The 16426-nt window shown below is 36.5% G+C and overlaps 1 protein-coding gene across 1 annotated transcript; it reads right to left on the reverse strand.

The window, feature by feature from the left end:
- Positions 1–6579, reverse strand: LOC134841084 (putative leucine-rich repeat-containing protein DDB_G0290503). The gene has a single exon (XM_063856865.1). The coding sequence runs from the start codon at positions 6348–6350 to the stop codon at positions 534–536; it is 5817 nt and encodes a 1938-aa protein (XP_063712935.1). The 5' UTR covers positions 6351–6579; the 3' UTR covers positions 1–533.
- Between the last annotated feature and the right edge of the window lie 9847 nt (positions 6580–16426).

A 16426-nucleotide genomic window follows, 5' to 3' on the forward strand; every position in this document is an offset into this window, starting at 1 on the left:
AAAAATAATTCACATTTTTACAATGCAGATTATAGATAGACACCAGTAATATATTTAGAGACAACAAGAGATCCATCTTCGAACTAAATAATTCAAACAATTTATATAAGAACTGTATTTGAAAGAATTAAAACCATTTTTAATTTCATTGAATAGTCTTACTGTACAATACATTGAAAACTGCAAACAATATTAACACCGAAGTTCCTGTAATTAATATTTCCTCTCATAATTCATACCGATGAAATCCAGCACCAAGTTGTCTAACCTAGATAGTTGAGCATACTATCATAAAATAGGATATCGATATTGACATACAAAAGCACTATTAACATTTCAATTAATGCAACCCAGTAATGAGCATTATACAGTACAACTCCTTATTTCAGTTCCTAAAAAGAAGTCCCTGGCTGTATTTCAACCATACAGTCTGAACAACATTACTCGAAAAGTTATTAGTACACACGCAACTACGAATCTGCTTCTTTTGCAAGGCTCGAATATGCAATTTTCGTACAAAGATCGACTGAACGCTACAAAGGAATCCATTTCTGACCTTGTTTCACAGCTCGTAAGATCTCTTTAGATTCCCTGTCGTCAAACTTTGCAATTGACACCAAAACTTTCGCCATCACCATCTTCTCCTGGCCCATGATGAACTGTCTCAGAATAGTTCTCAGGAACTGCAGTTGAGTTGGGTCTTCCATGTTGAACAAGTTCTCCTGACTAGAAAGCGATAGGTTAGCAGGGGACGTTAACACAGCAACTTCCTCTCTCTGATTACTCGGCGAAGCGATACTTTCTTCTGACATACTTGCTCCATTCACATGCAACCCGTTGTTATCTGAGGATCGACTTTCAACTGTGGATGATACCAAGTCGTGATATTTCTCCGAATAATATTCGTCCATTTCTCGCACAATTTTATCTCTTTCTCGCTTCAATCTCTCGTCACAGTCTTGGTCTTTTGACTTCAAACTGGTCTTCAAAGTTTCCTCCATTCGCTCAATTTCAGATTCCTTCGCTTCTAACAGTGATTTCAAATCCGAATTTTTCTGTTTCGTTTTGGCTTCCTTACTCAATAAATCATTTCTTGATCTTTCAGCCTTGTAATTTGATTCTAAATCTTGTATCTCAAACTCCAAATTCGCGATTATCAGTTTTTGTTCCTGCACCTGTTTCTCTAAAACTCTTTGGTCTTCGTGCGATTTGTTTTCCATCGCTTTGACTTTCTGCTCATTTTGTTTTTCCATTCGTTTGATGTCACTTTGCGAGGTGTGAACAAGCGTTTCGTATTTTTGTTTGTATTCGTGCAAGGTCGCCGACAAGGTTTCCTTGTGCAACTGAGTCGTCAACTCGGCTATTCTCGTCTCTAATTCCTGATTGGCAACTTCTTTCTCTGCGATCTGATGACGCAACGATGCGATTTCCTCGTTGAAGTTATTACTCAACTCTGTCTCTGATTCGGCCGCTTTTTGTTCACATTCTAAGAACAAGTTCTTCACGTTTTCTTGATGACTCAAGGTCAAAATAGTCATTTCTTCATTATGAGATTTGACAATTTTGCTCATTTCTTCTTCGTGATTCCGTCTCAAACTCTCTGTTTTCTTCTGCGAAGTGCTCTTTCCTTCTCGTATCTGATCGTCGAGACTTTTAACTAGGGAAGCATGTTTTGTTTTTATTTCTGAAATTTCATCTCCGTGCTTTGACCGGATTTTCTGCAAAGTGTCTCTTAGTTTAACGATTTCGTCAGATTGTGTTTTAATTTCTCTGTCCTTCGATAATTTTTCCTCATTCGAAGAGGTTTTCAGTGTTTCAATTTTTTCCTTATTTCTTTTATTGCTCTCCTCCATTTTCATTTGATACTTTTGAAAGTCTTTTTTAACTGTGGCAAGTGTCATTTCAACTTCCGATTTCTCATTTTGAAGTAACTTCAAATCCGCTGCTAGTTTATTTCTTTCCACGTAATGCGACTTCGTCATAGACTGTTTTTCTTCGTCATATGCTTCTTGATTCCTCCTACAAGTTTCTTGGCTCGATTTCAACTCATCGCTTAACTGAACTAAGTGCGCCTCATTTTCTGAAATTTCAATTTGTAAACTATCGACTTTTGCCTCCAGTTTTCCAAATTTTTCCTTGCCATCGTGTTCTAACTTTCGGCGCAATTCTTCATTTTCACTTTTGAGAGACTTCAGCTGTTCTTCCAGCTGATGTCGCACTAACATAACATCATTTTGACTCTGTTCCAGAGTTGAATTCACTAACTTGTGACTTTCTCCAAGTTCGCTTGTCAACCTGTCAACTTGTGATTTATTGTTTGAGTTTTCCACAAACAAACTTTCTTTTTCCTCGAGGAGATATTTGAGCTGTTCTTGCTGATCAGTCGTCATTTGCTGAAGTTTTTCAATTTCTTTGTCTTTAGCTTTGAATTTCTCGTTGATTATTTGCTTTTGAGAAGAAAATTTTTCTTCTACTTTCTTTTTGTAGTCGTCGAACTTTGCTTTTTGCTGCTCATTAACTGTTTCCGCAGATCTTAATTTTTCTTGCTCTGATTGTAAAGTTTTCAATTGTGACTCAATTTCAGCTTGGCTCGTTTTGAGCCTCGAATTAAGTTCTTCGACTTCGGTTTCCAGACTAATTTTTGTCTCTATTGATTTCTTAAGTTTCGTTTCATAATCAGTCGTTATTTCTTCCACTCGGCTTTCCGAGTCTTCGAGGGAGTTTTTGAGGAATTTCACTTCGTTTTCTTGCTGCTCCAGTTCATCACGCAGTTTACTTATCCTTTCCTCGTAGCTTTTTTCATACTCGTCTAGCAAACTGTTCACGCGAGAAGCATTAGAATCAGCCTCCCCAAACGCTTTTTCCAAACCTTCTATTTTTTCATTGAAACTTTTCCTTTCTAGGCTGAATTGTTCTGCCTGATCCTCTAATGACGATTCCCATGAGCTTTTAGCTTCTAGCAATTTTACATGATCCTCTTTCAGCTTTTGCAATGATGAAATTTCGGTTTCCTTTTCTTGGACTAAAACATTCAACTTGTGCTTTGCTTCATTTAGTTCCTTAGTAATTTCTTCCAAATTTTCTATTTTAGTTTTTAATTCTGTTAATTTTGACTCTGCATTCGAAAACTTTTCAGCCATTTCAGACAGTTCTGCTCTGCATTTTTCCAGCTCTTTATTCAACTCTAACTTTTCGTTCGTGAAAACTCTTTTCTCTTTGTTGAACGCGTCTTTTAATTCTATTTCAAGATCATTTACAGCTTGTTGTTTTTCGACTAGCAATTTTTCCTTCATGCTTTCAAACTCTTGTGACAACTGGTGGTAATTGCGCTTGACCTCCACATTTTCCAGTGCGCAATTATCGTACTCTTCATTTGAGACTGAATTCTGACTACTCGCTGCAACTGCATCGGCCAAAGCTTCAACTTCGTCCACTTTACACTCCAGTTCTTGCTGCAGTTCTTTCACTCTTTCATTCAAACTTGACACTTTCTGGTCACGATCTTTCGAAATCGAAGCCACTGACACTTCTAAAGTTTCCTTCTCGGAACATAACTCTTCAATCCTACTGGTCAATTTTCCTTCTTCATACTTCGTGTAACTGAGAGACTCAATTTTTCCCATCAGCTCCTCAATTCGTGCATTGGCACTTGTCAAATCGGCCTGAAGCTCGTTCTTATCGTTCGTGCAATTCAGAAGACTGCATTCTGTCAATGAATTTTCGCTGTCAGTTTGTGCCGACTGTTCCATCGACTCGCTTCGGATTAACTTCGATTCCGTCAAAGGAATCGATTCTAAAAACGATTCCGCTTGATTGCACACTATGGATTCTTCTTGAATATTTTCAATAGCATCTTCATGAATTTCAATTTTGTTACAATGCTCTCCATTTGGAGCAGAATGAAATCCATTTTGCACAGATTCAACGTGCTCGTTAAATTGTGTTTGATTCAGAACTTCCATATTTTGAATTAAATTTTTCAATTCACGATTCGAGTTTTGCAACCCTTCGAGTTCAGCTTCTAATGTCGAAACTTTACATCTGCAGCTTTTAAGTTCGGCTTCATTCGCTTCGATAATCTGTGACTTTGATTGTACTTCTGAATTGAGCAGATCAATTTTCCCAATCATTTCAGTTTTTTCTTTGATCGCCTCTGATTTTTCGTTTTCAACTCTGTCTAAGGTTATTTTCATTTCTGAACTTTCATTCTCGCAAGCGGACAGTTTCTCCTGCAGATCTTGATTAGCGACCTGAAGAATTTCCAGCCTTGATTCTATTTCGGCTTTGCATTCATGTGCTTCGTGAAGTTGCTTTTCGGAATTAGAAATTGTCTCCTTGCACTTTTCTATTTCGACATTTAGACCAGAAATTACTGATTCCTTAGATGCAAATTCTGATCGCAAACGAACTATATCATTTGACAACTCCAAATTTTTATTCGAAATTTCATTGCTATTGTGTTTTAAAGATTCTAAAGCTAATTGGATTTCCTGTTTTGCTGATTCTGAACTTGACAACTTATGATCCAGATCGGCGATTTTGGCAGTCAAAGTAGTTTCAAGTTCGCTCGAACTTTTCTCCTTTACTTCTTGCAACTCTATTTTCTGTCTTTCTACTTCTTTAAAGCTCCTCTCACTTTCACTTAAACGTTTCTCAAGTTCTTCTTTTGACGTCAAAACAGTTTCATGGTTTCGTTTCGCTTCGGCTAATTCATCATTCAAAGCAATTACTTTTTCTTCGCACAATTTCAGCCTCTTTTCAACATCTTCGCGTGAACATACTTCAAGCTTATGCAGTTTTTCCGACTCTTCTAAATCTCTCCTCAGCTTTTCGGATTCTTGACAGCTTTTTTCCAACAAATTCTGACAATCTCGCAACTGCATTTCGAGATCTCCTATGGATTTTACTGCTTCGTTTAAACGATTTTCAGAATCTGTCGATTTAAGTTCACTTTTAGAACTTTCATCGTTTCTGCTTATGTTAGTTTTGCTTTCGATCAAAGCCTGATATTTGTCGATATAAGATTTCAAATCAATTTCTAAGTTTTCGATTTGAGCTGATTTTGAACTTAGTTCACTTTCCAAAGTGGCTTTCTCAGTTTTCATTTGGCTAACTTCGTTCACAATATCCGATGATTCGTCTCCTTGCTCCAATATTGCACTGAGCTGGTAACACTTTGCGTAAACTTCGTTCAATTTAGCTTCTCTCTCCAATGATGATTGGATTTGATTGTCGTCGAAATTCGATCCATTTTCACAATCATCAGTGAACTTTTTAATCAATTCTATATACATTTTACCCAAAGTTTGGCTCAACATACGAGGTGATTGCGAGGCTTCCAGTTGACTTCCAACTGACTCATTAAAGGAATTCTGTAAATCTTTACAAAACTTTTCATACATTTTCAATTTAACAACATAACTCTGCAACTCTTCGTGTTGAGTCATAATCTCGTCAAGATTTTCCTCACTTTGCGTCTTTCTTCCCGATTTCAGCAGTGAAATTTTCTGATTAAGAGATTCGATTATCATCGTTTTCTCTTCTAAATCGTCTTGAAGAACTTTCTCCAGGTGTGCTTTCGCCTCTCTGTCTAGATGTGACGCTTCTTTCATTTCGCTGATTTTCCTCATGTACTTATCCTGCGTCGTCTCCAGTAACTGAGTTAGCTTATGCTGATCTTTACTCAAATCTTCATTCTGAATTTTACATTTTCTTAACGTAGATTTATAGTTCTGTAATCTGACTTTGTTTTTGATAAAAGCTGACACTATTTGATCTGTTGTGTAATTAGCCAAAATTTGTGTTTTCTGGATTTCTATTTCTTCTTCAGTTGGGATTGCGATTATTTCCTCTCCTCCTTTTCCTTGTTTTCCCGCCCCCCGAACAGCACCAGTGGGAGAAACGATACTTTCCGAGTTCTCTGATATGATGGTTGGCATGACATGCTGACTCACTGAACTACCAGCTTCCGATGCGCTTTCGTCCGAGTAGCCCGACTGGAAAGATCGCCCACCCGAGAACAAGGTCGTTGAAACTTCGTTCTCGGCAACTGAGTTTACACCTAGAAGACTTGAGTTCAGATTCTGATTGGACACCGAGTACTCTCTGCTCACTCTTCCGGGAGTCGTTATATTGGACTCAAACCCGGAAGACGCTCCAACAACATCGCTGGCGACGGAACTCGCGTCCGAGGGTTTACGCGTGCGTTCGGGAGGCATCGGCTGCTCTGCTGCCACAAACACATTCGTTAGACTCTGTCTGGGAGAAACTGCTGACTTCAGAAGGGCTTCTTTCGAAGAATCTACTTGAGCAGCCAATTTGTCGCGAAACCCTTTGAAATTGAACTCCATTAAGTCGTATAAAAAACTGAATATGAAGATGGGAACTTTTACATTGGGAATCTTTTGTTTACCAATGAAGTTCTCCGTTTTACAATATCATGATTAAAGCGAAGCATTTGAATCTGAAAAACGCATTTGGAAAGCAAGAAAATCGAATATTAACATCGCATCTGATGAAGTTAGTGTTTCGGAATGAATTATCATATTTTCTGTTCCATGATGCTCCTTGGTCTTTCTGAAAAGAAAACATTCGACTAATTGCGACCAATTCGTTTCAGATTACTGCCACCTTATTGTTCAATGGTTCATTCAGTTAAACTTCAAATATTCGGCGCCAAAAAATTTGGCAAAATGTAAGTGGACAACGCCGAAAATATCCAGTGACCTCTTGTGCGAATTTGAAGCAATTTAATTGGACATGAAAAGTACAATTTACATAAAATCATCTTCAGAAAACACTTGATATATTGGCTCCTGACCGCATATTTGCGCATATACTTTTCAACTTTCTGTTGCGCAGCATGTTTCTCAAGTGAACATGATGTCACTAAATTATAACATGTATATAATTCGATATCCACAAATTATCCGTTTTCAGCATCTGGAAGTCCAAATTTTTCATTTCGTAGTGTTTTTCAATGTCAATTTGAATTATAATTGCCCCCATTGAATAAAAAAAGAAATAGAACAAAAAATTTATTATTAATAGAGAAGAGAAGCACAATTCAGTTTGGTAAATTTTCATACATGCAAACCGTTCATGATATCGATCTGTTTTGTAAATCATTGGTTATAAAACGTAATGCAATGCTTTTAATTAACACCAAATAAGTGAAACGAATATTAGCAGATTCATTTCAGCAGAATCTTAACTGATTTTCTCTGAAGAATTAACTATACAAAAATAAGATAACAGGCTATACAAAGATATTTTAAGAAAGACACTCAAAGTTCCGGGAACATCATTTTGAAATTCAAACTTTATTTGTAGCAAATTGCAAGCCCACAAAATATGAGAGAACTTTCATTAAAGAAAAAGTCTTCAATTTCGAAAAAATCTAAAAGAGTACTACGCAACCAAAATTTTTGTACATTGAAAGTACAGTAAACATGCGTCGAAGATTACGAAAACAGATAAGTGATGAGGATGATTTATACACGAAATCGATTGGTCGGCAACCTTGTGGCGGTGCCTTCGTGTGTTGTTTACACGAACGTTCTAAAATAGAAGACATTGGGTTTTTTTAAATGCAGTTACCAAGACGTTGTCGCTTTTTGTGATGGGATCAACACATTCAAATTTTTACCTCTTAGAACAGCAGGAGTCAAATCGAGCGCTTTATAAGCATAACCAAATGAAGCGATTTTTAAGTGTTTATTTATTAAAAGAAAACCTAGCAATGCAGCATATGATAGCTCTACACTCGAAGCATATATTAGGTCAGGTGGCCAGTCAATAAGCAGAATGGTCTAGGAGCAGAATGGGTCCAAGAGCAGAAAAACAGAAAAACATTAACTTTAGTAAACTGATCGGTAAATTAAGTACAATAATAGTCAATATTATCAAAGAAACTAATATTTTAGGCATAACTGAGTAAATTAATCGAGATTAAAAAAAAATTTAATGAAAAAAAACTTGATGAAATCATTCAATTCATGAATAATTTATTCCTTTTCTTGGTATCATTGACGATTCTGATAATTGTTTTTATCAATTTGCCCGTATTAATCAGTAAAAGTTAATATTTTTCTGTTTTTCTGCTCCTACACCCATTCTGCACTTAGACCATTCTGCTTATTGCTCCGCCTCCATTTGGTCACCACAAAAAGCTTCAGCATCCGGTTCAATTATTAACACTATAATTTCTAACCTTAGCTTATCTTGCTTGCACACTCTTAAAAAAAAGTTGACACGTTTTCACATGAACATTGCTCTATTTGTGGAAAACACTACTATATTTGTGTTCAAATAAACACACGAGAGCAAGACAAACCGAACACCAGATAGTTGCTCTCGTGTACTTCATGTATTTATAGCCTGTTTTTAAAATCATGTTTACAGTGTAGCAAAAAAAAACAGAAACAAACAAATCAACAAACAAAAAAAATTGTCATTGAAAAAATTTTCAAATTGACAACTTGTTTGGAAAAACAAAATTCAATCTCGGAAAAACAGAAGACAAACAGGACGACAAACAAAAAGCAAGCTTTTAGTATTTTAAGAGCGTTCGTTAAGCCAACAACACATGGTTAAACGCCAATTGAACAAAAAAAGGCAAAGGAGATTAAAGAACTTTTTAAGTACCTTCGAACTTTTAAAGTACCAACCGACCTGATGAAATAAACACAAAAATATTCATTTTCTGTCCTTAAACTGACGCAAAAAAATTTTCACTTAGCCGACGAAATAAGAGACGAAATCATTTAGGCCCAATAAAAACTCTAGGCCAAAAAAAACTTTAAAACTTAACTTACCTAAAAAAACCAGCCACGTATAGAATTTTAAAAACTACAGGAGTTAATTATTGAAAGTTGAGATTGCAAAGAAAGCTGGTTACAGCAAACACTGTAGTTTAGCCGACCATCCCGGAAACCTCAAAGTCGGACACTGAAAAAAAAAGTCCGGCCGCGACTCGTACCACTGACCATAGGTTTCAAAAGCAACTGCATTACCTCCAGACCAAACTTCTGAAACTATCTTGAAACTTTCTTTGAAAACACAGGGGAAAACGCTAGCAAATTAGGTTTGCCACACGTAAATTTTACGTAATTCGGTTTTTCAATTTCGCTTTGTCAATATTTCTGCAATCGCAAAAAGTTTTGCAGTATATATCACGTCAAACAAAAGCCCTGATAAAGGACTTTCTGGAGGCCTATAATTTATCGACATATTTCGTAGTTAAATAAAAATCTACTGCCTATTTTTGGTTTTCTCAAAAACTCGTTTCAGTTGTAGTATTGCGAAAAAGGCCATTGTCTTAATTGTTGATATAAATAAGACTCAACTCTAATTTACAAGTGTGCCTTTAAAATTATTGCATCTATTCACTAAATCAGATTTTGACTGAATTAATCTTTTTTTAACACTAAAAAATCTTGTTTTGAAAAATGAGTACCTTTGAATACTTCCGATTTTTCTCATTTTTTCACGCTCAGTATTTTTAAAGTGCGGTAAAAAAGATTAAGTCCTTTTCAAATTTCAACGTGGAGACTCAAATCCAACGTAGAGACCAATAGGCTGACTGATTTATTTGTTCTGACTTGAAAACTGGGACAATAAAGCGATAAGCAGCGGTCTTTTACAAACCCTAAGAAAAACTTTGATCTTTAAATTAAGTACAAATAGAACATTTCTTCTGATTAAATGAAACAAAAACTTTATTTGTTATCAAAGAAAAAAGCAGACGGTGATGAAAAAGCTTCCTGATGCCAAAGAAGATGAAGGAAAGCAATGAAGCATACTTACTATAAAATTCAGGTCCAGGTTGTGTGAGATCTTTGAGCTAACTAATAACCCGGCCAGACATTCAGTTTGCTCCAGATATTCGAAAATAAAAGTTTGGAAAACAAAAGTTGACACTCTATGAATAAAAAAGAAAAATTCTACTGAGTAATTTTTATTCATTCAAATAATTCGTTTCTTGAAATTCGAGTTCAGAAAACCTGAAAGAAATAAATTACCCCGAAAAAACAATCTTGCTAACAAAAAGAAAACAGAGACTAGAAAGAACAAGACGCAACATAACACGACGGGACTGAGCACAAATCAGATAAGCCAAGACGAAGCTGAAGCACAATCCACCAGCCGGAAGTTAGAAACCAACAGTTGAATTAGGAAAGCAAAAACTTCCACAAAATTAGGATTTTGTTAACCCTTGATTAGCTGTTCAACCCATCCAAAAATTGAAGCTCTTTTTAAGACTATCTGACAGCTTATATTTAAGCCACTAACCTTGAACCTAAATTATGTGATGTTAACTTTAAACTATTTCACTACAACACCGATCGCTAACGATCTAATTTAAAAAAAAACGGCGAGACTTATAGCACTAGTATAAAATACAAAAGAGACAAGAGAGGCTATAGAAAAACACTTGTACCGCTTAGTAAAACTGGTGCGACCAGTGAGGCTTTCATGACGAACAAAGCAGCATTCGTTATTTTCCCAACATATCAACTCAATCTTCTATAACGAGACATCAACTTCTCGACTTCCAACCCTATTATAATTCAAATTTAAGACAAACACACCATGAATTCAATCACTTTACCATTTTTTGTGAGTACGATCATCCAACGTTGAAGAAAATTTTGGACAAAATAGCAGAGTTGGATGATCGTACTCACAAAAAATGGTTAAGTAATTGAATTCATGAAGTGTGTGGCTTAAATGCTATTTTAATCTATAAAACTTTCTTCAATTTATTAAACTTTTTAAATAGTTTCAGTTATTGAAATGAATGCATGGGGCAGCCGTGGTGGCCCCCAATAGTGAAATTGTTGGAAAGTTTATTCACAGCGATACCCTCTGGATTACACTCAGGATTAAACAGGGTGGACCTACAGTCTGGAAGACTAGCTGTATTTCTCATCCCAACTACAATCAGCTGAGTTTATTTCAACTTATTTGTCTTTATATACATTTTTCTATCTCGACTTCTCTATGATCAAAATAGTAGCAGCAAGCTCTCTTAGCCGTTCCATTGCAAAACTTGACGAATCTGAACAACATAAGCTTGCCGATTCTGTTCATTCTTTACCCGGCATAAATCTTGACCCTAATACAGCAAACTGTTGTTACGATTATTTAACGTCAACCCAGCTGAGGAAACGTAACCTTATACTGTGGCATGACCTACTCAACAACACAATAACATCACATCCAAAAAAGAATAATATTCCCCAAACGGTTGATCAACTCATCGCGACTGAAAACAATTCCCAATCTCTTCTGCGTTGTCACATGTCAACGAGTAGGAGCTCTATCTTTGGCGCCCTTGTGAAGGCCTTGGACTGTTACGTCATTGACGTGACAAAGCACGTTATCAGCGCGTCTGAACAAATCGACGAATCGGTGCTTGCTGAGTATCGCAGACTTCATCAGCATTCTGACATTGAATTACGTACTTTGGCCACTGTACTGCACTATTACCCCAACATCAAACGGATCTTCAAAACACGTGGTACGAAGCGAAGATCAGCTGGAGAGAGACGCGAGGCGAAAAGACTAAAATACTAAACAGGTAGGCGTGCTTATCGAGTCTCTGGCTCTGAGCCCCTCCCTATAAGTACTGAAGTTGTTTTTAGATTTACTCTTTACATAGGTGCGCTTATTGAGTCTCTGGCTCTGAGCCCCTCAAAGATGTCTAAACATAACACTCGAAATCGAGTCAAATCAATCTCTGATTCATGCTTCAACTGTGATGAGAAAATCCTGAAAAATGAAAGTTCATTCGACTGCTTCGTCTGTGGCTGTCGAATGCATCTGACTAAAAATTGTACTGGCCTGAGTGAAGCGGCTGTCAATGGAGTACTGGCTATCGGAAAAAATGCCTTACTTCTTTGTAACAAGTGTATCGAAGAGAAGCGCCACCAAAAGCTAGCACAATCTGCCCATGTGAACACGGTCTCAAATGAACACCAAGCAAGTCAGATGAAAAACCTTGAAACCGAAATGACTGCCCTCAAGAAAATTGTGTCCGAAATCAAAACGCTTCTCACAAGGAAACCGCTCGATTCCGGGCAACCAGCCCAAAATAGTCAGATAACCAAATCACAAGAACAAATGCCGAAACCTCCCGAAGAACTCGATGGAATTCGTATACGTGGTATCCCAGAATCAACGGAAAAAGAAGCAAGAGTACGCCAAGAACACGGCCTTGCAGAAGTTCAAAAACTACTAACCCATATGGAAGTCAATGTTATTATAGGCGACGTCATAAGACTTGGCCGATATGAAGAGAACAAAACGAGAACTATCCTATTAAAAAATCCAAATGCATATCAGCGTCGAATGGTACTACTATCGGCGAGAAAGCTGAAAACTTTCAGTCAACCAATCTTTCTCAGCAAACAACTGACAAAAGAAGAAGCTGACCTTGAAAACTTAGCTCTTGTGAGACGACGAGAACTGATAAATGAAGTCACCGATCCGAAAAATCTGCGTGTTCGTGACGCAACCCTGTTCATTCGACAGGGCGCAAAGTGGACAAAAAAGAAGCTTCCCGTGGCGGACGAATGACTAGCAGCTTTCATAAATATACTAATTTACAATGTGAGAAGTATACTTGAATACCAACGCCGAACAAATTTCTCCAATGCCGTTCAAGTGAAAAATATTTATCAAATTATCTGCCTAAAAGAAACGTGGCTCACAGAGAGCATTAGCGATATAGGTCTGTTTCTAACCAACTATGCGATACATCGAAAAGACAGACTATCTGATAAAGGGTTGACAAAGCATGGCGGTGTACTGATAGCAGTAAGCAAAAACATTCCAAGCTCTCAAACTGACTCATTTTTTCAAGACTGTGATAATTCGTATATGCTTAAATAAAACATTCCTAATATGTGGTCTTTACAGCGCCCCGTCAAACAGTTCGTACACATGGACTCTTCCGGACATCGTTGAGCTCCTAAAGTTCATTAGGTGAAAACAGTTCGAATACAGTGCTGTTTGCTCATATATAGCTGGAGACATCAATCTTTCATCTACACAATGACGTCAACATCTCTCTTCGAGCAAACAATCCTCAATGAACTATGTGAATCAAATTTTCAGCAACTCATAAAAACCCAGGACGGAAGGTCACTGGATGTTCTCTTATGCAATAAACCCCAGTATGTGACAAGCATAGTCATTGATAACCATCTGAGAAGTCTCTTCAATTCTGATCACAAACCTTATCAAGCTAAAGTCTCGTTTGACATCCGACCTGTACATATCTATTGTCCTATGGCGCATAGGACAAAACAAAACCAATTTTTTTATAATATTAAGGAATGAGTTCAAACAGCGCTTTTGAGTCAAATACAAATTGGAGAGTCAATAGTATTTGCCCAATGGAATGAGAATGTAAGCAAAGAAAAACAGCACTCCACAAAAGCTTGAGAAAAAGAAAAATAAGCGACAACAGGACAGCAACGAAGCAGAATTAAGCGAGCTAGAAGAAAGGAAGATTTTCTCTCCATAGACGATGGAATAGTCAAAGATAAAGGAAAAATTCCATCACTCCAACAAAGTTGAAAAATCAACAAAAAAGAGAGGCATGCTTTAATCAGCACAATCCATATTTGTAATCAACCTGAAACATACCATACAACCAAACTACAATAAATGGAAGTCACAAGAAAATCTTGTTCTTTCAAAAATTTTAACAGAGGAAGCAAAAACCCTGTCACTCACATCCCTCCTTTAAAAAGATCACTTTTCATTGGAAAGAAATTTGAACAAATGTCGGATACGTGTTTGAGGAGAAATTGAAAAAAAATAAGCTGAAAAACAAAAAGTCGAAGAGTCTCGTTGCAGATCTTAAAAGAAAACTGCAAACTGCAAAAACATTCCTGAAAGGATACAAAATTGAGCTCGCAAAAAAAGTAGACGCCTGCCAAATCAATAAACATCTTGAGACTCATATCCATGCGTTAAACTTTGTACTATTAAAGTTCGTTTGTACTACTTTGAATGTTGAATGATTGGGTGTTAAATGTTACCTATTTGAAGGTGTGGTTTTTGAACAGCAAATTTTTGTTCAAAAAAAAAGAGTTCAGTTGCAAAATTGCGAATACTACCCGGATAAAAGGCTTTTCTATCATTTGTTTAGTTAATAAGAATCAATTTTAATTTACCAAAATGTGCTTTTTATATTAATGCCTCTATTCACTAAAGCAGATATTGATTGATTGATTCTTATTAAGACTATAAACTCTTTGAAAAATGACTACTTTTTGAATAATACTAGTCCAATTGCTCAGCTTTTTCAAAAAGCGGTAAGAACAGATAGTGTCGTTTTCAAGTTGAAATAAAACTGCAGGTGCAAATTAGAGACATAGGCTGATTTATTTGCCCTGACTCTTAGTTGGGACAATAAAGCGATCAGCACCGGTCTTTTACAAACCCTAAGATAACACTGTAAATTTTAAATTGGGTGCAAATTGAACATTTCTTCAAATCAAACGAAACAAACAAACATTTTACCAGATATCAAGGAAAGTTTCAGATGCTGATGGAAAAGGTTCCTGATTAAAAGGAAGATGAAGGAAAGCAAACAAGCAAACTTATTATGATAGTCATGTCCAGTTTGTGTCAGAATGTCGAGCTGAATAAACAAAGGCTCGACATAAACACCGAGCTGAATAAACACCGAGCTGAATAAACACCGGCTGTGTCAAAATTAGAAAACAGTTGAAACTGACTGAAAAATAGAAAATTTTCCGGGTACTTTTATTCTTTTGAAACTTCTTCACCAAAAAATCGAGTTCAGGAAACTTTTACAAAATCATTTATCCCGAAAAAAAATCTTGCCAACAAAAACAAGACTGGGACTAGAGGGAGTTGAAATAAAACAACTCAACGGTACTGCAAAAACCAGATGAGCGAAGACGAAATTGAAGAGCAAACCGGAAATTAGGAGGAATCAGTTAGTTCATTTAGTAAAGCATAATTAAAAAACTAAGCTTAGAAAACTCCACATCCCATTGAGATTTTGTTAACCGTTGATTAGCTGTTCAACCCATCTATTTTTGAAGTTTTTTAAAGCCTATCTAGTGACTTAAATTTAAACCATTAACCTTGTGATTGATTTATATATGCTGACTTAACTACAACTCCGATCGATAACGATCAAAGTACAAAAAACGGCAAGATTTATAGGATAAACAGGATAAAATACTTAAGAGACAAGAGAGGCTACAGGAAAGCATTTGCACCGCTCAGTAAAACTGGCGCGACCAGTGAGGCTTTCATGACGAACAAATTTTTACTGACAAAAGCAGCAGTCGGCATTTTGCCTAAATTATCAACGCGCTCTTCTTTAACGAGGATGTTATAAACATCCGCTTCTCGACTTCACCAAAACAGGATTCGTTTCTAAATAACCAAAAAAAGTGCCTTTTGAATGATTGCCTCTATTCGTCAAATCAGATTTTGACTGATTTACTCTTATTAGGTCTATAATTTCTTGTTATGAAAAATGAGTACCTTTTGATTACCAGTCCAATTTTTCACATTTTTCATGCTTAGTATTTTCAAAGAGCGTTAAAAAAGATAAAGTCGTTTTCAAGTTGAAATCTAACAAAGTTGCAGCTTTAACTTGGAGACATATGATCTGACTGATTTCTTTGTTCTGACTTAATAATTGGGACAAAAAAGCAATCAGCACCTGTCTTTTACAAACTCTCAATAAAAACTCTGAAAATAAAATCAGGTGCAAAATGAACATTAGTTCTAATCAAACGAAACAAATAAACATTTTATCTGTAGCGTAGGAAAAATGCAGATACTGATGAAAAAGGTTAAATCTGATTAAACAGAAGATGAAGCTAGCAAACAAGCAAACCTATGATAATAGTCAGGTCCAGCTTTTGTCAGAATTTTCAACTGAAGAAAACCGGCCGGATTCTCAGATGGCTCGAAACATTAGAAAAAAAGCTGAAACTATTTGAAAAAGCGAAAAATTTTTGAGTATTTTTATTCTTTTACAAATAATTCATTGCCAAAAATTCGAGCTAAGGAAACTTCAAAAAAAATAATATTTTATCCCGAAAAACAATCTTGCCAACAAAAAGAAGACCAAAACTAGAGTGAACTAGAAGCAAGGCGACTCAACTGGACTGAGTAAACAACAGAAGAGCCAACACGAAACTGGACGGGCTCAAATTGCCGCTTACAACAAAACTTGTTGATCGAAACTTGTTGGTCAAAGGAGCCTTGATTCCGAATCCACTGAAGTTCCCATTCTGCAAGATAAACTTCCACATCTGCAGCCAATCAAACATTGATATTGAATTAATCCATTATGATGGCAGCCGTTAGAGTGCCGGGTTGCTCTGGGCTGAATACGAGACTCTTCTTCCAGATAATTCTC

This window comes from Symsagittifera roscoffensis, chromosome 3 (assembly GCF_963678635.1).
Source record: "Symsagittifera roscoffensis chromosome 3, txSymRosc1.1, whole genome shotgun sequence".
NCBI lineage: Eukaryota > Metazoa > Xenacoelomorpha > Acoela > Convolutidae > Symsagittifera > Symsagittifera roscoffensis.

Coding starts and splice junctions, on each gene's coding strand:
- LOC134841084 (XM_063856865.1), bottom strand. CDS start 6,350: ATGGAGTTCAATTTCAAAGGGTTTCGCGACAAATTGGCTGCTCAAGTA.